Genomic DNA, 26,717 nt, shown 5'->3' with positions numbered 1-26,717 from the left:
TGATGGTCGGTGACGGCCGCGACGGACTCTCATGAGGCCCTGCGCTATGAGCCGGGACACGACCACTCACCCGAGTATTACACTTGTCCATCATCTCGTGAATGTCTCTGACGCGCTCCTCGCTCTGGTACTGGACCTTCTCTTCCATGTCATGCATGTGCTGGCGCAGATTCTCCACCTGGGCGCACGGACGGTGCGGTACGGTTAGTTACACATCCCAGCTACACAGGGATCCCCAGCGCCAACAGATATCCCACCGACAGCAATGTACTTAACCGACGTAGTGCAACTACGCCACATGCATCTCAACAGACCCAAGCGATCATCCACAGAGCACACCATGGTGATCACTGACTGGATCTCGATCGTGAAATCGCTCTACTAGCTCCTCCCACGCTTCGCACAGCACGACTTCCCATCGCGCCGTTGACGGGCGCTCCCGGTCGCATCGGACGGCCGCGTCACCTCGTTCTGGTGCAGCTCGATGAAGTCGTTCATCTGCTGCTCGAGCCGGTCGTAGCGGAAGCGCTCCTCCTGAAGCGCCTGCGAGAGCAGCGTGATCTCCTGCTGCAGCGTCGCCTTGATCGTGTCGACGTCGTCGCGCAGCCGGTCGCACTCCTCCTTGCGCTCGAGCAGCTCGGAGAGGAGGAGCGCGCCGTCGGTGGTGGCGGCAGCGCCGGCCGACGACACGCTGGCCTGGTGCCGCGGAGAGGTGGTGGCCAGGGCACCGGGCTCGCTCGCCGCGCTGCTCAGGTCGCTCCCCTCGTCAGAGCGCAGCTGACCTGCCGGTGGGGGGGGGGGGGCGCAGTGGCGCCACCCGGGAGGGGGGACAATCCCGACCTGAGGGTCTCACAAACGAGACCGCGCGATGGAGACGGGACACCGAGGACGACCCAGCAGGCATCGGGTTGTCATTCACAGAGCAGGCCTGACCGGCCCGGAAGACGTGACCGCGAGAGAAAACCTGACTACGCCGTCAGTGGGAGACAAGACCGGCCGCCGGTCTTCACTGAGAAGCGACGCCGACGGCCGGTGCAGCGACGCCGGCGACTCACCGACGCTGGTGTTGCCGCTGACGGCTGACGAGGGGATGCCCGGCGGCAGGGTGGAGCTGCCGTGGTGGCTGCGCGTGGGTGTGCCCTCCGACGAGTCGTCTGTGGAGGGTGGCGACCCCGCGTCAGCGGCCGCTGCAACGCCAGGCAGGCTAGCGCCGCACACTGTACGCACATAACTGACAGTGGGCTGACAATGAGCGGCGATAGGACAGTCAACTTCATCCAAAACACCGCCCGTCGCTATGATTACCAGCAAACGTTGGAGAAGGCCTGCTTGGTCGATTAGTATTCCAACGGAACACGTTCAAGTGCGGAAAATACCTGAATTATATTATTTTTATATACTTACACACCCTCACACCTGAGTATTATTAGATACTTCACACCCTGCAAAAAATCATGGTCAAATGAAGGATGTCTCATGTTGCCATGGCTAGCGGCTGCACCGAGTTGTCACTAGTGATTCCCGTTAAACCCGCTACGTTCACTCACTAGTGAGGGCCGTGATGTTGTCGGCACTGCCGAACCTGTTCTTCAGCAGGTGAGCAATTTCGCGAGGCTTGGACATCACCGTCCTGAGGGGCGCAGATGGGGTCAGCAGGTCAGACGACACCAAGTCCAGGTCATCGAAGCACACCACCGCACGGCGTCACTGACGCGAAATGTACACCGCCGTAGGCGGTGACCGCACCAACCAACGCTCCGCGCGCAGAGACAACACGTGAAATCCAGCGCCGACAGTGTGCAAACAGCAGCGAGTAAACTACCGCTTCTCTAGCTGAGGTTTACAGAAGTGCACTGACAATACACAGAGCGCCGGGCGGCCGCGTCGCTTCTCACACACCCCGGCGGGCACGGCACAGCACACACAAACACCGCCGCGCTCCTCTGAGCCGCCTCCGCCGACCAGGTGCGCGGCACGACGGCCCACGCCCCGCCCCGTCCCTCGCGGCGGCTGCCGGCACATGCGCGGCCGGGCGGCGCTCGGTGGCGGCGGCGGCGGCGACCGGCTGGGGGTGCGCCGGCGGACGTGCCGGCGCACAATAGCGCGCCGGCGTGTCGGGCGGACGCGCCGGCGACCGACACACACGTGCCCACAGGCCGACAGGGGTACCGACCCAGGGGTGACGCCGAGATGCTCGACTCTCGCACGTGCAGTCGTGGCGGCACGGCGCCCAGATGGGGATATTTCACATCGGAGCACGTGCCACATGTGTAACGCAACAGCGCAGCGTGGTAACCACAGACGGGACGCTTCAACTGATTCGTGGCGTATCCGACACAAATATCATAGATTCAGACTTTCAGACGAGTATGCTCCTGGCACACTCGAAAGTCACGCACGAGAGCCTTGACAGAATTTTGAAGTGTTTCTAGATGGAAACGCCACGTAAGACAATGGCAAGCGTTTGTTTGTTGTCGACCATCCCAACAACGGCACGGGATGGCGGTGCACGAGGCGCTTGCTGGGCACTCGCCGGCACCACATATGTGCAGCTGATCAACACAGGTGAACACCAGCTGACCCTGACTGGGACCCGGACTGGGACTGGGACCGGGACTGGGACCAGGACGGGGACTGGAACTGGGACTGGGACTGGGACTGGGACTGGGACTGGGACTGGGACTGGGATCGGGTCTGGGACTGGGACTGTGACTGTGACTGTGACTGTGACTGTGGCTGGGGCTGGAGCTGAGGCTGGGACTCGGACGTCACCGTTATCACCGTCACCACCCGGACACACCAGCTGGCATCGGCACTTACTCCGCCGCTCCCTGGATACCGCCCTTCATGTTGCCCACCACGGCCCTGCAGGACCAGACAGGACGCTTAGAACACAGGTGACCACCGCCCGGGCGCGGTCAGCGCGGTGATGTACGGTCCCGCGCGGTGCGCGTCCGCCTGCACCCCGGTGCCTCCGGCGCCACTGGTGCCAGCGCTGGCATACGGCTAGCGAACTGAACGTGAAAGCTGAATGGATGCTAAGCAATGGCACATGGCTTGTCTATCTTCCACACACGCGCAGAGCGTAGCTAGCAACGGCTTCAGCGTCACCACATCAGCGCAAGAACAGACATCTAAATACATCGTAACAACTCGACAACAGAGCAGCGCGGACTGTGCGAGCCAGTGTCACCGCTTCCTGTCGGGCAGAATATGTGGCCCTTTGCTCCATTGGACCGCCAACATGAAGAGGCACTCCCGGCCACGCACGCAAGAGAAAATTACATGAAATCTAAATGAGAGCCGTCAACGGGGGCGGGAGCGAGAGCCTACAAAGGGAGCGGAAGCAAGAGCCAATAAAGCGAGCGGGGGCGAGGGCCACATAGGGAGCGAGCTAAATACGAGCGTTAAAGCTACAAAAGTCAACTGGTTGTCGCCAGGGGTGTCCGCCGGCCCACGGGAGGGACGACCGACAGCCGCATACGTACCCGGAAAGCCCGGTGATGCCGTGCCGAATGTTTCCGCCCACGTTCCTGGAACAGAGCGCCACTCTCAGCACCGGCGGCCAGACAAGCAACCGCACGTCTGCCGGCGCCCACCGCGCCGGCCGCTCCACACCCACGGAGCACGGCCGACGGTTGCTCACAGCGCCGCGCGGTCCTCTCGCGCGTCACGCAGCGGCGTTCCACACCCCACACCGCAGCCGGCGGCGACCTCGGCCGAGCGCCGGCCGCGGCCCGACTACCGGCTATGCCCTGCAGCCGGAACCGGTGCCGGGCGCCGGCCGCGCCATGCGCCGACGTCATCCGGTCAACACGGTCCGGCCGGACGGAGACGAACCCCGCCCCCTCCCGCCGCCGGCCCGTCACGATCCGCCCGTCAGAGGAGTGGCGGCGGCCAGGGCACGACCGCGGAGGGCAGGGCACGCTCCACCCGTCAGGGGGGGGGGGGGGAGAGGGGGTGGCGGCGGCCAGGGCACGGCCGCGGCGGGCAGGGCACGCTCCGCCCGTCAGAGGGGTGGCGGTGGGCAGGGCCGACCGCGGCGGGCAGGGCACGCTGCGCCCCTTAGAGGGGCGACGGCGGTCATGGCCCATCACGGCGGGCAGGGCACGCTCCGCCCGTCAGAAGGGCGACGACGGGCGGGGCACAACCGTCAACGGCCAACGGAAGGCGGGAGTGGTCAGTAGCGCAGACGCGAGGACGGCCACACGACTGACCAGGAGAGACGACGCCGAGTATTTTCAATGGAAGCCTGAGAGGCTGCGACGCTACCAGGCTGACCAATCGCAAACTACCGAATCGACATTGGCTCGGTCGCATTTCGGTTGCATTGTTGAAGCGAACACCATCATCTGGCGCATGAAACGAACTTGTGCTGGCTGTGGAGCGGTCGCATCAGAGTCGGGCGTTTAAGAGCTCCACTACTGAGCCATTTACCCCGCCGTCCCAAGCAACACGGATTGACCTGGGCACAGCGGGCAATCTCTCCAACCTCAGCACCACGTTCACAACAACACTCGCTCTCCTCCCGACAGACCGAGCCCGCCAAAGTCTACAACTTCAGCTCCCACCTGTCCCCGACCTGACCGTCCCTCCCACGCGCGACCTGTCAGTCTGCTGTGCTGGCGGGCCGGTCTGCAGCGACCCTCCTCCAGCCCGGCGACGGACTGACCTGAGTCCGTAACCCACGTCCTTGAGCACTTCCTTGGGCTGACGGTGCGAGAGGCCGCACGTCTCCAGCTCCTTGGCGCGTCGCGTGTACACTTCCAGCTTGCGCTGCTGGTGCGCCATCTGCTGCGCCGCCTTCTGGTTCTTCTTCTCGAAAAGGGCCTTCAGCTTCTGCTGCTGCTGCTTGTCCTGCACGGCTGCCGTCTGGATCAGGTACTCGTTCACGTTGTCTGCGGGTGAGGCACAGCGACAGACAATTAGCGGTGCTCGCGCCCGAGATCGACGATCGAAATAAACGGCGAACGGAGCGGCTCGACAGCGTCTTTGCGAGTGCAGCCGACGAACGCCCGTCGGTCAGTTCATTAAGTTGCGCTCGTCGTTGCAGTTTCCGCTCAACTCTGAGCAATGCGATCGATGCAGTTAACGGAAACACGGCTGAACCATGCCGTGGCGTGGGGTCACGACGAGCGCCGGGCCTCAGGCAGATTGCGAGTCTACGAAACCCGAGCCACCAGACCACAGGGGTCATATCTGGGCGGGTACATCGCCGTTATCGCAGTCATCTCGTAAGAAGATTTGCCAGATACATTAAACGGCAACAAGTTGCAGTTCAGTTTGCAATCTTTGAGACATTGCAACACTGCTATTTCGTTCCGCAGGGTGAAATGCAAGACGACTGCGCCAACCCAAGATGAAAGCCAGTCACGCCCCTGTTGGCACTAGCTCAACGCTACTCACAACACTGCCATACAATATCTGTATTACTCTAGGCATTGTGTTCCAGGCAAGTGTACCCCATGCGCGGTCAAGACAACACACAGAGCACTGGCTCAGCGCGGCTGGCTGCCGCCGGGGTCTGCCTACCGTCCCTGACAACACACAGAACACTGCCGTCAACGCGGCTGGCGGCCGCCGGGTTGCCTACCGTCCCTGACAAACACACAGCGATTGCCACAACGCGGCTGGCTGCCGCCGGGTTCTGCCTACCGTCCCTGACAACACACAGAGTACTCCAACAACGCGGCTGGCTGCCGCCAGGGTGCCTACCGTCCCTGACAACACACAGAACACTGCGTCAACGCCGCTGGCTGCCGCCGGGGTCTGCCTATCGTCCCTGACAACACACAGAGTACTGCACACAACGCGGCTGGCTGCCGCCGCGGGGTTGCCTACCGTCCCTGACAACATAGAGCACTGCATCAGCGCGGCTGGCTCCGCCGGGGTCTGCCTACCGTCCCTGACTCGCTGCTGCTGCTTGATGGCCTCCTTGCCAGCGGGCTATCTTGGACTGCACCGTCTCCGTGGCCTCCCGCATGCGCGCCTCGTCCGGCCGCTCGTGGTGGTCCGGCTCGTCCGCGTCGGCGGCCGCTCCCACCAGTGGCGTGGTCTGCAGCGCAGTCAGCTCAGGTCAGGTCAGGTCAGGTCACGATGGCCGTCCGGTTTGGTCATGTCGGTCTTGGTTAGTGGGGTTTACCCACCGCTCCGACATATTTGGCCCAGCTCGGCCGACCTGTTGTGCAGGGAGGCGGGGGTACCACAAGTAGCACCAGGCCACGGGACATAGGTCTCGGAGAACACGGCGCCCAGTAACCCACCAGGTCGGTGAGTTCATAGCGAGTCAATGGATCGCATGATACGGCCACCGAGGCACGGAGATAGCTGTCCGGCGCCGGGCTGATCTTCCGGCCAGTCAGCTTCGCTATCAGTCAGCCTCGGGGTCCGGCCGTCATTGGCGCCGAGCCGACCGCGGCGCGGCCGTACTGGCGTGGCACCCGGCCGGATCGGCGAGGCACCCGGCCGGATCGGCGCGACACCCGGCCGGATCGGCGCGGCACCCGGCCGGAGCGGCGCGGCACCCGGCCAGTCGGAGCGCGGCCGGAGCTGTCCTCCGCGGCGCCGCCACTCACCGACTCGTCGTCATCGGTGCCGCCGTACGGTTCGTCGCCAGAGTCGCCGCGCTGTCGGGCGGGCGTGACGTCCGACTCGGCGCGGCCGCGCCACCCGGCCGGGCCGGCGGCGGCGCCGCGCGGCGAGCGGCGCCGCCGCGGCCGCGCCGGCGTGCTCGCCGAAGCCCCGGACGCCGCCGACTCGGAGCCCCATTTGCTGTCGGCGGGGCGAGCCAGCGGTGAGCGGGGCAGCGCTGGGGGGGTCGCCGACAGAGGGGGGGGGGGGGGGTGGGGAGCAGTGTTTCGCTCAAGTAGATACGCATGAGGCAGGTGGGTCATACAGAGAGCTTTAAGGTGCAATTCACATTCAGTTCGCTACGTCCACCAATTTAGCAGCCCGCATCGTGTCCCCCTTCAGTACGCATTTAAAGGGTAATACACGTAAAATAACCGGCAGAGAATCAAAGTGAGTAAAACAGGTGAACTACGGCATCTGCGACAAAAAGCAGGAAGAGAAAATGGCTGGAGCGATCTACGAGACATATAGATACTATTGGCGGTTGTTAATTATCTAAAAGCGCATCCAGTGGCTGAATTAACGCCATGATCCAATGGGCTGGCGATACAGCTGGCAACAAAACTAACAAACGAGTGGTGAAATCCAGAAAACCAGCCATTGCCCGTCCACCAAACGGCTCAGAGTCGGCTTCTAAGAAGGCTGCGCCGCCTCCGTCGGCAGACCGCCGCGCCGTTATCGGCACGCGCAGCGCGCTGCGTGCGCTCCGGGCTTCCGGAGCCGCCAGCGGCGCGTTATCTGGCTCACCGGGTGCGCCTCGGCGCGGCGACGCACCTGCGAGGGGGCAGCGGGGGGGGGAGGGAGGGGGGAGCTACGGCCGGGCGGTCCGGCGAGATCGGCGTCACGCCAGCCGAGCGGCGCTCACACACGCCAGGTGCCAGTGACTGTGAGAGGTGAGAGCGTGGGCGAGCACGGGCACGTGGTGCCTAAGGCAGGGTGCTGCGGTCCAACAGACGTGCTCACTCGGTGCCGGCGAGCGGCGGCGCAAACTCAGACCAGCGGGCTTTGTGACGCGGTGAGGGGCGAGGCTAGGCGGGGCGGGGCGAGGCGAGGCGCGCCGCGCCGTGCCGTCGGCGGACGGCGCACAAAAACGAGGTGAGCGTCGGCGGACGGGACGCGTGGCGGCGCCGGCCGGCCGGCCCGTGATCGATGCTGTGTGACGGGACGCCGGCGCCCGACAGGCGACCCACGGCGGCTCGGCGGTGGTGCGGACGGCAGGCCGGGCGCGTGCAAACCAAACAGAGGAGAGGCGGGGTGGCCGCCCAGCTGCCGGCGGCGGGCGGCTAACGACGCTAGGGCTACCGCTCACACACACACACAAGGCCAGGGCGTACCTTTTGAACAAGGGCAAACTACGCTGTCGGTTCATGTCTGACGGGAGACTAGCATAACTGGCAGCGTCCGAGCAGGACTGTAAGAGGGCGCACAGTGGTCACAGGCTGGGCGCGGCGCGCGGCGGCACTGCCGCACCGCCACCAGCGACGGCCATACGATGCACCCGCCACCCCGTGCAGCGAGCGACACCGCGGCAGCACGCCCCTCACCGACACCAATGGCATCACCCTTCTCCGCCCACTCCGTTTATGGCGAGCGTTTAATTATTTTGTGGTGCTGCACAAAAAGCGAGTTTCCGATGCAAAGCGTGGCGGCCAATCCGGCTAATCGCGTGATCCGCACGACAACCCTGGCACGGAGCCGTCAGTCATGATTTGTCCGCGTGTGCGATGAGAGCAGCCGCCCACGCTGCATTACACCGCGGAATTCACTCGCGCCTGACCACGCCAGGTATGAGCTTCCAAGAAATGGGATTAAGTCATCGACGCCGCAAAGCCGGCGGTCGCACCTAGGCACCAAAAAGCCCGGAATGCCCTGCGCGCGGGACACCAGCTGATTCGGCACACATGGCAGGTCTGCCACCCCACCACAGGTGGCAGGCCCCGCTAGGTCGGCCGCGCACGGCGCACAGGTGTGGCCGTTCTCCCTGGGCGCGGCTGACGTCACCGCGCCCAGACGTCAGCCAGCGAGGACTGTGTCCGGCGCGGGGGATGCCGCCCCGCTCCAGCGCTCCCGTACGCCGGCCGGCGCGGGGGATGCCGCCCCGCTCCAGCGCTCCCGTACGCCGGCCGGCGCGGGGGGTGCCGCCCCGCTCCAGCGCTCCCGTGCGTCAGACGCTGTCCGGTCCCGCGAAGGGTCCCCGCTGTCCGCAGCCGTGTGCAGTTATGATCTGACACCGAGCCCCCACTCGCCGGCGTGTGTTCTGGCCAGTGCGGTGTCAGTTGGTACCAATTTGTCGTGTCTGGTGTCTGCGCTCTCTGTCCGTTGTCGGCACACCAATCTGCGTGTGGAGCCCGCCGGGACCCCAGCCGTGGTGGCGCGGTCCCCACTGGCGGCGGCCGCCCGGCCCGCTCGCCGCCGTCGGCTCCCCCAGCCGGCGCCACCGGCCCTCATCGTGCACGGACGCTCGCAGAACGTGCCTGGCCACAGTACAGGGTGGGGAGCGCAGCCCTACGCTCACAACGCACAGACACACGCACGAGTACAGGGAGGTCGACAACACGGTCCGCTGTCCAGGGCGGCCGGTCACGGAGGGGTCAACGTGGCGTGGACGCTCACGCGACTGGGGCTTTGGGGAATGCAGAGGGGGCAGCCGGCCGCTTAACCCAGGGGTGAGGGCCAGACGGTCTCTAATTGGAGGTTGGGACGGTCACAACTGATGGGGACGCCGGCTGAATTGAGGGTGGCCGGTCATTAACCCGGGGTGCGGGGGTGGGTTGGGCGGTCACTGAACTGGGGTGCGGGGATGGGGTGGGCGGTCACTGAACTGGGGTGCGGGGATGGACTGGGCGTTCACTGAACTGGGGTGCGGGGATGGCGTGGGAGGTCATTGAAATGGGGTGCGGGGATGGGGTGGGCGGTCACTGAACTGGGGTGCGGGGATGGGGTGGGCGGTCACGGAACTCGGGTGCGGGAATGGGGTGGGCGGTCACTGAACTCGGGTGCGGGGATGGGGTGAGCGGTCACTGAACCGGGGTGCGGGGATGGGGTGAGCGGTCACTAAACTGGAATGTGGGGATGGGGTGGGCGGTCACTGAAATGAGGTGCGGGGATGGGGTGGGCGGTCACTGAACTGGGGTATGGCCGGGTCGGACATTTATTGAGCTGCGAGGTGGAAAGTTACCGGAAGGGAACTGTGGCGGGTGTGGTCGAACAATGGCATGCACAAACACGCTCTAAAGATCCGGGGAAGATCGTCGGTGACCTGACATGGGAAACTACGGACCTGATACACACACACTCCCTGACCTGAGGGGGAGGGCGATGAATGACCTGGGGACTGGACCGGAGGCGGGCATTACTGGCCAGAAGCTGGCTGATCAAGTGGGATGGTCAGTAAACGAGGACCAGACGCGCGATGGGCACTGCTGACCTGGAGTGGACGGGGAGAGGTGGCGCTTCTCAGCCAGTTGCCCGGCTGCTCACTCACCTGAGGGTGGCCGGCGGCAGCGGCGGCAGCAGCGGGGCCGGCGACACACTGCGCGAGCGCGACGGACGGCCGCTCAGGCTCAGCTGCTCCATGACGTCAGCGTGCCGCGCGCACCACCGGGGCACTCCCAGCCGGGCATCGCCTGCGGGCCCGGGCGTCGGTCAGCGGCCGTGTGGCGGCGCGGCGCCGCCGGGCGGACGACTGGCCGGCCCGCCGGCCGCGATAGCGCCGGCCGCCGGCCGTATCGGCCCACCGGCTCTCCCCGCGCGCCTCCGTCGGCGGCCGTCGTCGGCGTCGGCCGGCCGTCCGCCGCAGCTGGCGGCCGCGCACGCTCCGGGCCAGGCGCCGCCGCCGCCGACACGTCAGCGGCGCACCGGGCGCCGGCCGGCCGGTCCGGTGCGCCCGCACCGGGCGACGAGCACCGCCGCCAACACGGCACTCTCAAGCCAAGCCGTCCGTCACGAACCGCGACCGCAGACACTTCTCCCAATTCGCCCAAGGATGAGGCAGCGGTGGCTTTATTCGCTTGTGCACACCCGCCGCAGTGCGATCTGGATATCTCCCTCCACAAGCACTTCTTCGTGAAGGTCTTATCCTCTCCTCCCCACGCCGCATTACACTGGATTAAATCCCTGAGTACCACGCCTCTGCTCCAAACGAAGAGACACGACGCCCGCTGAGTGATCGTGCGACCTGCCGGATGACCCCGGCGACCTCCAGCGCTGCCGCTCGTTCGCCGGTGGCGTGGCGGGATGAATGGAGGCCGCCGGCCGACCGCCCCGTCCGGGTCGATGCTGGGCTCGGTCGGCGGGCGTGGCACATATCCGGCCGCCCGGCCCGCCCCGCCAGACGCGCAGTCAGAAGCGGCACCGGACCGCCGCGCTGGCACGGGCAGGACGGCACGCTGAGGTTGTGACCCTCCCAATAAGATACGCACGCATGACGTACTCCGGGACTCCCATCGAACACATGTGGAGGCAGCCGGACCTTCCAGTCCAAAGCAAAGGACCACTGGTCTGCCCCTTCCCACAGGGACGTGGCAGACGCGCCGCTCTGCCCCCGGGCATACCGCAGACGCTGGCTTGTTTTGGAAGGCTCCGAGCATATTTATCAGGAGGCTTATCTTGTCTTCCTGTCTTTGCTACCGAGCGCTGGCGGCCGTCCTCGTCTGACGCACCGGAGTGTTTGACGACGTGGGCATCGTGATTCCATCAACGTGAATCAGGGCTCACGCCGATAACGCGGCTTCTACCCGGCGACGAAATGACTCAGCCCTGGCCTTGTTTGGTAATCCAGCTGCCGACAACCACAAGGACCAATCAGTACCGCTTCAACACGGGAAAGAGGTCCCAAATGTCGTCGCAGCTTAAGCAAGCTGCTTGCCTGGAGTTTTGATAAAACCTGATGCTTGTTATGAGTTGACTGACCACTCGCCCACTCCCTCCTTGACCCTGCGAAGGCATCCGTACAGGCCTGATCAGCTCGGAGACATTACGACATCAGGACGTCTATCACAAGTCTCATCAGCATTACCGGTGATAGGCGGAGCACAATAACAATGAGTCAAACAGATGGAATCCGTGCATTCGGACAAGGAGGCGCACGCAGAAAGCAGCGGCATTAGCTGCAACCGACCAGCAAAAACGATGAGTCAACAGTACCTAATCCGTCGTCTCCACACAAGGATCGGGGACAAGGCGCACAGGAGCCTGCGCTGGGACGGCGCCGCCAACAGACAACAACGTCCGCCAGTGCTGCCCGCATATCTGTTTTGGTCGCCTGCCAGACATCCGCGACCATCAAGCGGCGGACGTTTTTGTCCGCCGGTGATGCCAACGTTTTCCGGGTCTGTGCCGACTCGGCCCCTTCCGATGCGGCCGACTCGGCCCCTTCCGATGCGGCCGACGCAGTCTGGTCACAGCTGTGCAGCTCCACCGCGCGCCGCGTTTGTCCCGCCAGCAGCAGTGCAAAATGCTAAAGGCAGCACTCGTGCGCGGACGGACGTGGCGGTGCGCTTCTGCTGCCCCCTTCTGGGACGGTCAAGAGCATCCCTCCACTTCGGCCACGCCCGCGACACGTGGTGACGTGGCGCACGTGACGACCCGAGACCGGAGACGTCACCGGACAGGGCGCGCGGGCCGGCGGTCGGCCTGCCTCCGGCCGGCTGAACGCTGACGGAGGCGGCCGACTCGTCGCGTCGCAGCCCGAGCGGCGCGCCGAGGCTCGGTCTCCTGTCGCGCCGCGGCCCGCCCCAGCCACATCAAGATACCGGCTCGACGCCAGTCCAGCCGTCAACACGGGGCTTCGGTGTCGGCCAGTCATCAGACACGGCGAAAACGGAGCCCCTCGCACTGACGAAGGCCAATGTCAGGAAAACAGCGGCATCAGCAATGCAACGCCCACACGCAGGCGTGGGTGCAAGCGTCCGACGCAAATCAACGCCCTCCTGTTATGGCTGCACAACCTTGTGACGAGGAAATCAGGACGAGGAAAGCACCCGCGATCAGACCGCCGTGCGCGTTACCGCCCCGCTGTACTGCAGCGCGGTACGCGTTACCGCCCCGCTGTACTGCTGCGCACCGTACGCAGCAGGTGGGCGGTCCGATCACTGTGGCGTTATCGCACAGTCTGCAGCCTGGGCCTCGGCTCGGGTATGACGTGAGCAGCTGACCGAGCAGCCGCCGCAGCGACCCGCCGCCGGCGCCCGCAGGAGCAGGCCACGGGAGCCGGCGGCGGCGGTCCACGGCAGCGTCCCGGCACGGACAGGGGCCCTCGCCGACCGGCGCTCGACGCCGGGCAGTGAGGCCCACCTGCCCGCTGGAGTGGACAGCCCGCAGCGCTCCGGTACGGACAGGGGCCCTCGCCGACCGGCGCTCGATGCCGGGCAGTGAGGCCCACCTGCCCGCTGGAGTGGACAGTCGGCCGGCCGGGCGGAGGGGTGTGTGTGTGTGTGTGTGTGTGTGTATGTGTGTGCAGGGGGGACGTCATCAGGACACATCAACAGGCCGCAGATGTCGGCCCCAGCCGCACACTCAGCTGGCGCCGACAAACGGGGCCAGTAAACAGCCGGCCGGGATCGGGCCGGTGGGGGGGGGGAGGTACTGTAGGATTGGGCCGGTGGGGGAGGGAGGTACTGGTAGGATCGGGCCAGTGGGGGAGGTACAGGGCGGCGTCTCCCCACTGGCAAGGCAGCCTACAGACAGAGTTCGCCGGTTCGGTCCAGTGCGTCACAGCCGCCAGCTGGGCGACCGTGGAGCCGGCGCTCGATCGATGCCAGCGCGAGCCGACGCCACCACAAAGAGCGCCCCTCTCCGACCCCGCCACCAACACCAACGCCAGGGCCCCAACCGTGCGGCACGTGCGGCCCGGCCTGCCGATGCCCCCGTGGCCGGAAGCGAGCGCGCGCGATGGATGCACGCGCCCATCACGCGCCAAGGCTGGAAACGGCGCGGCCGCATCAAGGCCGCGCGCCGCCGCCACTTCCTCGGCGCACGCCGCGCTGACCGCGATATGCCCCCTTCAGGCCGTGACAGGCATACGAGTCGCGCGTGGGTGCGCCCGGCCTCGGCCGGAGTGCGCGTGCACCAGGGCGGTGCGTAGTGACCGCGGCGCGCGCGGCGAGGCCAGGCCGCGGGCTGATACGTGCCGTCACTCTCGGAATAGCTGCAGGGTTTGCAGAATGCGACTGTCAGACGGACAATCGGAGTCGGAGATGTGTCACGAGGGATTCTCGTCAACCAGTTGCACATAGGCATATTTAATCTCCATGAATACCTGGAAAGCGAACCTTCAGCCCACAGAGCTATCCTCTCAAAGTTGGTGCCATATCGTGCAGCCCAGGGGGGTTATTTTCAGCGCAGGCCCACAGACACCGGTAAAAGGCGCGTCACAGAGAAAAAGCCCAAACAACCATCACTGGCCGTTCCTCGAGCGGGACACTTGCGCCCGCGCCACGTCCGGTAGCGGGGACGCACAGCACAGAACAGAGGCCGGCACTGGGACAAAGGTCACGCGCCACGGGCCACCTTCGCGAGTGTCACCACCATTACTGGGCGGCACGGTCCGGGCCGGTCTTCAGCACACCATGCGCGACGTCACGCTCTGGTCAGCAGGCCACCGGGCTGGACCCGGGAGCCCGGCAGTCGTCACGGAGCGAGGACACGGCAACGGTCACGGAGCGAGAGCCCGGCAGCGGTCACGGAGCTGATCACGGTCACACGGCGACTGCCGGACACAGGCACGTGACACATGGCCGCCACGCAGCCAGACGAGGAGAGGCTGGACGCGCGGAGTTTTGGCCCTGGCGCTGGCCGCCGACAAGCTGCCGGCGATCCCCGATAGCTGCAGCTGAATGGCTGGGCTGGGTAACCACCCGTGGTCAACTCAGACCTGCACATCACACATGGGGCGTCGCCCGGCAACACCCAGCTCCTGAAGCCTGCCCGCCGCGCCAGCGCGAGCCGGGACACGTCAGACCCGTGACGCCCCGGGCCGGCGGACGGGCGCAGGGAGGACTCGTGTGGCGCTGAGTGCTGTGGACCAGCTGGACCACAGCGGACGGGAGCGGCACCCCCGGGCGTAGCAGACGAGGCCACTGACGTCTGACGGACGGCCGCTATAAGGGGACGCCTGGGATAAGTGACAGGCGTGGCACCGTTCAGGACCGCCTGGACGGGTGCAGATACCTCTAGAGCCACCACAGCAGCACAGCACGCGGCTGCGACGCGACGGACGGGGTGGCATCCTCGGGCGCAACGGAAGTGCTCGGCGACGCGTGGGACCGCTGCGCGACCGCCGCGCTGGCCGAGAGGCGGCGGGCGCGGCGCAGTGACAGCGGGGACGAGGCGGCCGGAGCGCCGCCGCATGCCGAGCCGGCCGGCTCTCAGCGGCGGGCGCGGCGGCCGATCGAAGCTGCAGGATCGACCGGCGCGCCGCGGCCGTGGCAGACCTCCAGGGGTCGCGGCCGATCTGGGTCAGCGGGCCCGGCCCAGCCCGGCGGTCACACACAGAGCCGACAGCACCGGACAGGCGCGGAGGGACGCGGCCCCGACACGATCATGTCGGTTGTATGACGAGAAAAGACAGCCAGCTGTGCTTCTTTCCAGGCTGGACCGGCGCAGCCGCCAGGCCATCACTCAGTCGGCTGCGCTGAACGGCCTACTGGGGGCAACCGTCTGCCAGACAACACCACTACTAAAAGGTCACGCAGAGAACGGGCTCTAGTGCTCTAAAGTCAGACTGTATAAGTCCTGTACTAAGAGCGCATTTCCTGCATGGTTGCTAACGCCATACATGTTTAACCAGTGATTAATCCTCAGATAAACAGAAGAACAAAACCGCGCACAAGTGCGGTTTTGACGCAACACCAGGCATGATCTGGTGAACCCTGTGACTTAAGATATAAAATAATTACTACACAGGGAATGTCTGACTTCGTGTTGGCTGCGACAAACGACATGACGCATGCGTGCCAACTTTGTTCCCTGGTCCGATATGAACCTCATATTTAAGTGTTATGATCCGGACAATATACTATCCGTCCACGAAACGGCGTCAGACCCAACAGCGGCAATAGTGCCATCTGACGGCACTGAGTATCAACAAAGCTCACGACTCTTTGAACTGGGAAAATGACCACCTGAACTGACCTGGAGACCACATGACGTCATACTGGACCATCTGCCCTGACGGTGTGGAACACCCGGCATGACAGTGTGAACCATCTGACTTAAGAATGTATGACATATTACTTCACGGGGAATATTTTACTTGGTTTTGGCTGTGACAAATGACCATCGGACTTAAACGCTGCGCGACAGAAGGCCCTTCTGACATGACAATGGAAAATTGTGTCTTGTCGTACATAACCCGCGAGGCGTTTAATATGACAGAGATATGAAGTGAATATGACGTCACATTACACCCGATAGAGGAATAATTGAGCCTGCGAGCAGCCGCCCGACCTGAAAACACTACCTGAACAGACAGCAGACCATCCAACCGAACGACCCGCCAGCTGTGTGACGCGGCTGGCCGGCCGTTGACCCGCTCGCAGGGCAGCCCTGCCCGGGCCAACCCTGGCTGGGGTGCACCAGGGACCCGTTCGGCGGAGTCAGCCACGTGTGCCGCCCCGCTCCCCCCGTGGGACGGAGCCCGGTCACTGCCCCAGGCGGCCGCCTGCAGCAGACCCCGGCAGGCGGGCCGCGCGCCACGCGCAGGACAAAGGGCTCTGGCGGGGGAGGGGCGCCTGACTCATACGCGGCCCAGCAGGGTAGGAATCAGGCCGCGGCGCCGGTAGGACGGTCTTCAGCCTGCCGTCGCCGGCGGCCGAGCCACGTCAGGCCGCGGCGCCGGTAAGACGGTCTTCAGCCTGCCGCCGCCGGCGGCCGAGTCACGTCAGGCCGCGGCGCCGATAGGACGGTCTTCAGCCTGCCGTCGCCGGCGGCCGAGTCACGTCAGGCCGCGGCCGCAACCCCCCTCGTGACAGGGGATGGCGCCGCAAACCTCCCCGTAACACGGGCCGGCGCCGCAACCCTCCCCGTGACACGGGCCGGCGCCGCAACCCTCCCCGTAACACGAGCCGGCGCCGCAACCCTCCCCGTAACATGGGACGGCACCGCACCCCTGCTCGTGACACGGAACAGCGCCGCAAAGCTGCCCCGGGCACGGAGCAGCGCCACACTCCTCCCTGTGACACGGAGCAGCGCCGCACCCCTTCCCGTGACACGGAGCGGTGCCGCATCACTTCCCGTGACACGGAGCAGCGCCGCATCACTTCCTCGTCCGCGATACAGCGCCGCGTGTCACTCACCAGTTTCTCGCATGCTTGTGAAACCTAGTCACAGTGCTCACCCCTTTAATCCCATTCCGTCAGACCGCGATAGCAACCGCTGGCATCTCCCCAAGTGCCAACGCCCTGGGACCGGCAGCGGTCCGTCTGCCGGCCCGTGACCACGGCCGGCCACCTCGCGCGCGTTTCCGCGGGAGCAGATCACGACTGCGCCGGGTCAGGCCCGGCGCAGTGCCCGTTAGCCGGCACGGTAGCGCCGGTCTGCCGCTTCTCTCGCCCCGGGCCGGCGCCGGCCCACCGAGCCGCCACCGTTCACACAACGGCGCCGACGACTGCTCACGGCAGCGCCGCTCACGCGCACGGCGTGAAGTCACGGGCGCGTGACGCCGCCCCGCCGCCTGAACGGCCGCACGGCGGCGCGGTGGCGAAGAACGCAGAACAGTTAAGCACACGGAACGCACGCGGACCAGCACACGGACCAGGGCAGCCGAGACGTTCGAGTGCCAGGCCGCTGCGGCCGTCGAGATGTGGGCCAGGCCCGCAGGCGTGAGGCGTGTGCGGGCGAGCAGGCAGAGGGCCGTGCTTCAGCGGACATGCCGGCGGCAGGCAACACAGGCACGAGCCGGCTGGCAGCGGCCAGACACGCGGAGAGATGGCCGACAACGACCACAGCCGGGCTGGGTGAAAACGGCTGCAGCCGGCGGAGCAGCCTGGCCGGAGCAGCGGCGCCCGGCCCATTTACCTCCGTTAGCGTCATGGCGACGGCAGCCGGCCAACAGATGATCAACTCTCGGCCACATGACGCGGTGGACAAACGGCAACAGACTATGACCACCAAGGCCTCACCCGTGTACCAGCAAAGAAGGCATGATTGGTCGCTGCCGCAGTAAAGAGCGGGGAGACAAGGAAGGGAGACCACGAAAGGAGGAGAGAAGAGGATGAGAAATTCACGCATAATTATTTTATCAGAACTAGATGTACTCGACAAACGTGGACGTAACAATGCCACGGAGCACATTCGCCGCACGTGAGGCCTCAGTAGTCGCTTGCAGGGTAACTCTGCCCCGTACAGCCAGTGGCCCAGCTGACCCCACAGTTCTCGTCACACCAGTGGACGCGCACTCCTCCCGCAGAGTCCGCCGCCCACGTCCCGCCGTGCTCGTCGGCGGCTCACCTGCGGTGCCGACCATAGCGGCCTGACGGCGGCGGCTGGCGGCGGCGGCGGCGCGTCCTCCCCGGCCCGCCGCTGGTCCGCTACTGACGCCGCGCGCCGCCGCCCGCGCGCGTGGCAGCGGCGCCGATCGGTCGGCGGAGGACGCGCCCCGGAAGCGGACGTTCGGCGCGGCCGCCGGACAGTCGGACAAGGGCAGGCCAGGACCGGGCCGACAGCGCCGCTGCCGGCCGGCGTCCGCGGCGTGTCGGCGCCACCGGCCTGAGCCTCAAACAGCCGGCACGGACCGACGGGAGCGACGGCGCCGCAGCGCCCCGGCGGCGAGCGGCCACTGACCGCCGATAAGACGGCACACCCGGGGCGACGGCGGCCCCCGAGAGCCTGACACCAAGCGTGTCACTGAGTATACTTCTAGGCGCTCGGGTCCATTCCAAAAATTCACGGTCTCCATAGGACGACAGCGACGGATGGGAAAATGGCATCAAAGTGTCCAAAATCGATATTGGGCCAGACTTGTGGTCAACTTAGGCTGAAGTGCGAATCGACTAGGGAGCGAACCAACTTGCCATTGAGCCAGGATGGCAGCGCATCACGTACGCCCTTCTGGTGCATCAGAGCAGGAGTGGTGTTAGTCCACCAAGTCATTCGAGAGTCGGCTGCCGTCCACACCGGAACAGGACACAGGACACAGGATACAAGTCCACAATCGGACGCAGGCATGCTACAGCTTACGTGTGCAGCAAATGGAACACCGCCATATATAAAACCGTCTTGTCGGAGCAAGTGTCCCATGAAAGGCTGTGAACCATATCCAAATGACGGTCTCCTACAGCATTGTCGCCGGAATCGACGTCACCGGACCCGCTTCCGAACTCTGTTCCTGTCTCACTGAATCAGAATCAGAACTGACTCATGCGTTGTGTCACTCTGAGTCAGGGTCGGAAGCAACCGCATCCACTGTGAATTGGGGTCAGAATAAGTTTCTTCATAGCAACACTACGAGTTGAAAGTTCGTATGTTAAGTTACCGACCGTCATCAAGACACCAGGAAGCACTGGTTTACACGACGTTGCTATGGTAAATGACGGCTATATCGACAGTACGCAGTATTTCTGGCTGTACTCATCCTCAGGAGGTTCTTGAGGATGAGCAAAGATAGAAATATGAAGCACCGTCACTATTATCACCAGTTAGCATCGCAACGTCGCTTCAAAAGTACCTCCTGATATACTGAAGGTCGCCGGCGTACGACATGTCACCTCATATTACCAACAAACCAGGAGCTGGAGGCCTGTCTTCACCATATCAAGCACATCCATAACGCAATATCAAACATAATTTGGGCTGACGCATGCGTCGTCATCTCTTGGCAAAAGTCGCCTGTGGCTCCTGCGAGCGAGGGAAGGAGAGCAGGTGCAGCTGCCGCTCTGGGGGAGGGACAGCAGCCCCCGGGACGGATCCCCTGCGCGGACTGAACCCCAGCTAGTCGTATAAAAAGCGGCAGGTATCCTGTATTCCGCCAGATGCATGCAGCAAGGTGCGGCAAAAACACGCCAGGACACTCTGACAACAGGAGCTTCGGCCGCTGACCACCCCTTAACATAACTAGAGCACGGCAGAGGCCACCCAGCAACATACTGGACCACACTGGTACACGCATTGTTCAGGGTCGCACGCTTTGTTCCTTGCAACAGCCTGGGGCACCACTTGCGTAATCAACATCGCGCCATTTGCGCCTGCCACGTCAGATTGGATCGACTGACAAAAAACTTCCCAAACACTGACGGACGCTGTTTAGGTTGAAAGCAAGCAGTCCGTCTAATGAGTATCGCACGTCGCAGCCAGACGCGGAGTGGCCGGCTCCATCAGTTCGAGACCCTCCGTACCAGCTAACCCAGCTGGTTAAAGGTCGGTCAGCGAGGGAATCGAATCACGCTCTCAATGCATGTAAGAGAGGAGACGGAATACAGTGCGGCGCTAGGCACGAGCACAACAGGTAGAGATGACCTAACCAATTTTGATTTCTAAGGACGGGAGAAGGAGGGGGATGGAGGAGAAAAAGAGAGGGAGAGTGAGAGGGAGAGGGAGAGGGAGAGGGAGAGGGAGAGGGAGAGGGAGAGGGAGAGGGAGCGGGAGCGGGAGGGAGAGGGAGAGGGAGGAGGGAGAGGGGAGAGGGAGAGGGAGGGAGAGGGAGAGGGAGAGGGAGAGGGAGAGGGAGAGGGAGAGGGAGAGGGAGAGGGAGAGGGAGAGGGAAGAGGAGAGGGAGAGGGAGAGGGAGAGGGAGAGGGAGAGGGAGAGGGAGAGGGAGAGGGAGAGGGAGAGGGAAGCCTCCCAGCCTTCCCCGCCTTCCTGCCGTCTCCACTTAGCCAAGTGCATACAGCCATTATCGTACTTTGTTATGCATCAATTATTTGTCGATCAATAAAATAGCACATCCCTGCAACAAACGCAGTGCATCCCCGTGATATGCATGTTACAACACTATTCCATATCTGACGTGCCAAAAGCAGACATAGTATGACATTTCCTTGCATCCAGCTTTGAAGGTTGAGTATCCATTATTAAATGCTTTCCGTCAGAAATTTACATTTTTTCTGGTCGCGATGCTGACTACGGACTGTCCGCTGTGTAACCAGGCCGACTGGGCGCCCGTCGACGGCCGGACGGGACGCCCCCCGCCAGCTGCTGCGCGTGTCAGCTGGCCCGCTCCTCCCTCGGATCCACGGCCAGAGCGTGGTACAGATACAGACCCCATACCGACCCGTATTCGCAACAGCACTCCACCCTGACCTCCTTCGGTCCTGGGGCGCCACACACGACCGGCACTGAAACCCATCGCCTTTGGAAAGAACTTTTCGGAAGTCGCATTTCTGCTGTCACTGGACACACATTTCAGGAGCAAAACATGTTTTTTCCCAGTCAATATCAAAGTTTGAAACTACATCAGCCGACGCTGACAGAATCCGGACGCGAAGACTTCCGACCAGCGGCAGGGCAACGGGCCGCCAGTGCTGACAGGACGGGAAACGGACAGAACCGACCGCTCCGCTCGAAACACGCGTCCAGACGGACATTGGCATGTACAATACTAACACTGCGTCCAATAATCAACCACTTGTCGCGATGGACCGGGAGCCGGGGACATGAGCTTCTCGCAGCCGCCGGGAGCTACGGCTCTAGGCGCTCCCTCTCTCCAGCAACAGCTGCACACAACACCACAGCCTAATTCAACCGCTCCCGCACGGGTCTCTGTCCCGAGTCCCGGGTGGACGTGGCGGACCACCCGCGACGCGTCACTACTGGGCCTTCACCCGGGGACAGCAGCCGGCCGACCCAACCGGCCCCGCTGGCGCCCGGCGGCACGCGTGCGTGTGTGCGGGTGGGTCAGTGACCTGCGACGCGACTGCCAGCCAGCCGGCCGGCAGGTCCACGCTCGGTGGAGGGAGGCAGGCCTGGCTCGGACCCGCAGCACAAAGGAGGCGACTGTGTTAATAGGCTGTTCGCCCGTAACAGGTCATCGCTGATGGCGGGGGGGCTCCGGAAGAGAACGAGGCGATGGTCCGCCGCGAACGCTTATTGACTGTGTGTTCAGGCCTGCATTTATTTAGGCATTTAGTGCCCAGAAGTTCGTCGCAGCTGCTACTTGCGTTATCATAGAAGTTCGGAGAGCAGCTAAAGGGTCTCATTTCCCTTAAAATGTGTTTTCAAGTCATGAATCATGACAAATTGTCACCCCTTCAGCCCCTACAAAGTCAATTCCACAGTATCTCTGATTGTATGAGCTTCTCCATCCAAGGCCAAAACATCACCTTGTTAAACAAAATGTCTATTAGCACCATAGCACCTGTGTCCATGGCACCTTAGTGCCATCTATATACCATATACATAGTACCATATATATCACCATAGCACCATAGTCAGAAGGGTCATTCCATTCTGAAGGCAGTCAGGATGGCATGACCCTTCATGGAATGACACAGCTCTAGCAGGGCTGCTCTAGCTGGTGGCAGCTGCATGCCCTCAGTGTGTCCTGTCTTTACTTGGGGTCTCTTAAACATGATTTGGGTGCCTGAGGTTCTACATGTTCCTCAGCATTGTTGGTGTCCCCCTTACCATCATTTGAGTTTATGTGGTGTTTTTGGTGCCATCCTGTTGAGACACCACACAAAGTATGTGCACTTTGTTTGGGCTGAGAGTTATGCCCAGGTCTTCATCCTCAACATTTTATTTTTATTGCTGTGTCAGGTGATAGATGTGCAGCAGAAACCAATACAAAACTATGAATTCTCTAGGTTCTATCAGTTCCTGTCCTCTTCCAATCCCTTGGCAACCTGCCTTTGCAATGGGATGGACCGTGGACCACATGCCTTCCCTGTGCTAGCCCTCTGTAACTATCCAACAACCCTTCAGTGTGTGGACCAATTCAGCTCAACCAACTTTCAAGAGACAGAACCCATTGAAAAATGGTAGTGGTTGAGGGTCTTTCTGCTGAATACCATGCCTTTGGTATTGTTGTATTTGGGGGTATACATATATATATATATATATATATATATATATATATATATATATATATATTTCTGTCTCAGCAGAAAGACCCTCAACCACTACCATTTTCAATGGGTTCTGTCTCTTGAAAGTTGGTTGAGCTGAATTTGGTCCACACACTGAAGGGTTGTTGGATGGTTACAGAGGGCTAGCACAGGAAAGGCATGTGGTCCATGGTCCATCCCATTGCAAAGGCAGGTTGCCAAGGGATTGGAAGAGGACAGGAACTGATAGAACCTAGAGAATTCATAGTTTGTATTGGTTTCTGCTGCACATCTATCACCTGACACAGCAATATATATATATATATATATATATATATATATATATATATATATATATATATATATATATATATATACACCAATATTACAAAAGTTTTATACAACATTTAGTTCATTCAGACCTCTTCTTGCTTCCAGGGCACCTGTAATGTGATGGCAGAGGCTATATGGTTCCCTGCTTACTTTGCTGCTCACTGCTTCTGCATACCTTGCCATGCCAGCTTGCCCAGCAGGGACTTACACTTGTTCACCACAGAGAATGGATGTTAAATTTGCAGGATCCTTTGGAGGGGCTGGTGTTGTTTTACACAGTTGACAACAGTTCCCTGGTGTCACAATCTCCACTTACTGGGGTTGTATTTGGTAGGGTGGACATACTGTCATTATGTAAACCCCATTGATTGGTAGGCATGCACACAATTACCACTTTACAGGTGGTAATGTATGTGGAAACAGCAAACAGGCTCTGCTGGATAGCAGACAAATCTCATCAAGATGGCTCTGGTCCAGAGATATTCCTGGCGTTAAGCAGTGGTCCTGGAGTCCTGCCCTGTCCTGGCTCTGATTGATCCTGATCCTGACCAAACAGTTCTGATGAATGTGAATGGTGTTGTCACCCAAACACAGTGGTGCGAATCGCCAATTATCTAGCAGAACCGGTTTACTGTTCCCAATGATACTGCCACCTGTAATGAGGTAATTGTGCATATGCCCACCAATCAATGTGCTATAAACTGTTGTTATGTAAAGCTGTCATGCAAAATCATAGACTATCTACTTCATAAACAATCTGTCAAGAATGTGCGCCAATAACTATCTCAAGCAGCCCTTTGTGTCTGGTTATGGTGCTGCTCTTCCTAATCAGAACTCTTATCCCGTCTGCACCATTGGTGCCTATAAATATAGACCCCCAACACTAAGAGCATAACAAACAATATGCAACATATTTTCTGCGGCTTTTCACTTCTCTAAAACACTGAATTACGGCTGGTTTCTATGTTTTAACAACTGGCTTAGTGCCAGTCATAAAATACACTCAGTCACAGCACATGCTATTGATGGTCCATTATTGGTCAAAACAATCTTATGGATTACCCCTACCTTATTCCATGAAATTTGAACTCCAAAGAAAATGGAATGGGAACATCACACCAGTCTTTCAACACTGGGAACCATTAAATGAGATTCACAAGTGTCTGCCTAAAGGAAGCTGGTAAAGATGGCTTATTGAGCTGCAAAAAAGCAAAAGAAAGCTATACAAATGACTCTCACCATAAAAATGATTACTTTAGCATTTCCAATCACATATAACCAATAAACAATATTGATACTTCAACTTAAGGGTAACTGAGTCCCACACATCAAACACTTGAACACAACAATTCTGGAACTGATCATAATATTCCACATGGAGATCAATGAATGAGCTAGACACATTGAAGATGTATTTGCACAACAACATTGCATTAGTTTTGTATGAAATTCATTTAATTCAGACCATTTTATGAAGAATGAAGCCTGTGCTGGTAACATCTTCATGCCTAGCCTTTGAACTCGAAAGGCATTTTGCCCTGTGTCCTTGTGTGCACTACCACACCCCTTATACCATTTTTTTTCGAAATTAGGACGCCCGACTAAATGCGATGCTTTATTTTCCCAAGCTAGTCTGATCAAGAATGGTCTGATATGACCCCACACAGAGCGACGGCATACATGGCCCAAGCATATCACAGAATCTGGCAACTAAATGTGAAGTAAAAAGGCGAAGAAATCAAACCTAGCGGCAAGTGTCTACCGTTTGCTTGCCGGTGCGCAGCAGCGCAAGGCTTCAAAGACAACTACGTACCTTCCTAGAGGCTGAGCAATTCTTGTCCTATCTCGATACGTCTCGTGCAGATTTCAGGATTTAAGGAAAATCCGAGAATTGAGCAAAATTGACCTCCAAACAACGACACCCTCCCCACCGCCCAAGGCCGTATGAGGATGGCAAGACGGTTCGCCGATTTGAACGCCCGATCCGCTTGACGTTAGCGTGACGTCATTGGAGCCCGACCTCGGCCAGGGCCAGCGCAGTGCGTAATATTCGGAACCATACGGTGCGCCCACTGTACGATAGGGTGTGTCGTCAATCATAACATTTTATCGGAGTATGACAAAGTGATGCTGATGATGAAGAACATCAAATCTCACGAACTTTAAGAGCAGGAATTGACGAGACCGGGACCTACAGGCCTAGTGGCCTTTTACAATTCCCGATCACCATAACGTAAGGTAAGGTAAGGTGAGGAATTAGTAATTGTTGAGCGCGAGCCGATTTCCATTTTTCGACCTGTCGACAGTGGCGCCACCCATATTGGCAATATTTCCGAAGCAAACCATCATTGTTTTTTATTCTGATACAGGTTGTAAACGATCACTAAGCTATGTCTCAGAGTGAACCGTTGATTATAGATGGGAAATAACGCAAAACTGTGGGCTTAAGCTGCATTCAGCGCTTCTTAATCGGATTCACAAGCACAAAAACATGTACGTTCATTCAACTCCAATATATAGTAATCTCTGGCGCCGGCTCAGCTGAACTCGGCATTGGCAGACGGGAACGCGAGTTGATGAAAGAACGGGCAAGGTTGTGGCGGTGGAGCAAGACAGTCGGGTCACTCCAACTCGTCGGCAGGCCGCACTTACCCCCGGTCCATGTAGACCTGAGAGGCTCTCTGTAAACGCTTAGATACCAGGTTAGGTCTCCGTTAGACATGCGACTTCTTCAAAACATTTTTAGACATTTTTGGGGGGCCTCAAACATTTTCTGACATGCTTTCGGATAGATATTTTCCTCTTAGATGTCGGTGCTACAATAAGCTTTTCATCAAATCATTCCTTCGAATTGCTTATGACCTGTCAAACGATCATGCTTTTCCGGTGAATGCTTTTTGGACGCATAAACAACTTTGGCAACGGTGATATCACGAATGTCTTTAGATAACATGTTTTGTAGAGTCATATTACTGTAAGTATTTTGATGAAATGACAAAATCATGTATTTTCAACCACAAATAAATGCCCCTAAAAGAAATGCATAACTACATATTTCATTATCAAGTATATGACGGCAGCCCAAAATAGCGTAATTCAGTCGGCGACCACAGCACAGTTTGGCCGTAAATGACGCTCAAACCTAAAATCGCAAGACATAAGTAGCACTGAAATCAAAGTGGGCACTTCTGGGTCTCCGAGAAGGAAATCGATCTTACTCAACAAGTACGCATATTGTGCATTTAGTTTTGTGAAAAACAACTCCTTAGCATGCTGCGCTACGAAAAATCACATTCCAATACAAATCTAGAGAAAACCCCATGTGATGACAGACCCTTCTGTTCGCCTGTCAGTTACAGCCGCGTTGCATGCAAACGTTACGAGTGAATAACTGTTCTTTGCGATAGCGATGATGCGAGATGCCATCGTGTAAAGAATGACCTAGGTCAAGATTTGGAACTCTTGACCGAGACGGCAGTTTACCGTCTTCACTACGTGGTAGGGATTTCACTTTTTGAAATCGGTTGTAGGGAGCTGAGCCCATAAAGGTGACATAACCCACCAAAAAGCCTTATTTCTCCCCGGATCTCGACCACTTTATTTTTGGTTCCGTCTGTAACAAATGAGAATGTGATTGATGGCCGATTAAAACATAACTCAATTATAATACCAATCAGGAATAGCTTCCTATTTCGGGCCGACGTGATTGGAAGTTTTTGAAAAGGTTCGAGTGTAGTAAAAGTTACAGAAAACAAACATCATAGCAAAACGACCCGA

General features: G+C 60.2%; 1 protein-coding gene across 1 annotated transcript in view; it reads right to left on the bottom strand.

Annotated features, from left to right (window-relative positions):
• Positions 1–18,094, bottom strand: part of LOC119102288 (transmembrane and coiled-coil domains protein 2) — an 18,741-nt gene extending 647 nt beyond the window's left edge. Inside the window, exons 1-12 of the mRNA XM_037225654.1 lie at positions 18,079–18,094; positions 10,115–10,256; positions 7,496–7,514; positions 6,576–6,626; positions 5,901–5,934; positions 4,673–4,898; positions 3,489–3,533; positions 2,821–2,865; positions 1,548–1,630; positions 1,056–1,154; positions 466–782; positions 71–178 (exon numbers count right to left, since the gene is read on the bottom strand). Coding sequence (XP_037081549.1) covers positions 71–178; positions 466–782; positions 1,056–1,154; positions 1,548–1,630; positions 2,821–2,865; positions 3,489–3,533; positions 4,673–4,898; positions 5,901–5,934; positions 6,576–6,626; positions 7,496–7,514; positions 10,115–10,256; positions 18,079–18,094 — 1,185 coding nt within the window. The remainder of the gene's footprint in view (positions 1–70; positions 179–465; positions 783–1,055; positions 1,155–1,547; positions 1,631–2,820; positions 2,866–3,488; positions 3,534–4,672; positions 4,899–5,900; positions 5,935–6,575; positions 6,627–7,495; positions 7,515–10,114; positions 10,257–18,078) is intronic.
• Between the last annotated feature and the right edge of the window lie 8,623 nt (positions 18,095–26,717).

This window comes from Pollicipes pollicipes, unplaced genomic scaffold (genome assembly GCF_011947565.3).
Source record: "Pollicipes pollicipes isolate AB1234 unplaced genomic scaffold, Ppol_2.1 Scaffold_5724;HRSCAF=6776_pilon_pilon_pilon, whole genome shotgun sequence".
Classification (NCBI taxonomy): Eukaryota; Metazoa; Arthropoda; class Thecostraca; order Pollicipedomorpha; family Pollicipedidae; genus Pollicipes; species Pollicipes pollicipes.
The sequence above is the reverse complement of the archived record's forward strand: the minus strand, read 5'-3'. Positions and strand labels throughout refer to the sequence as shown.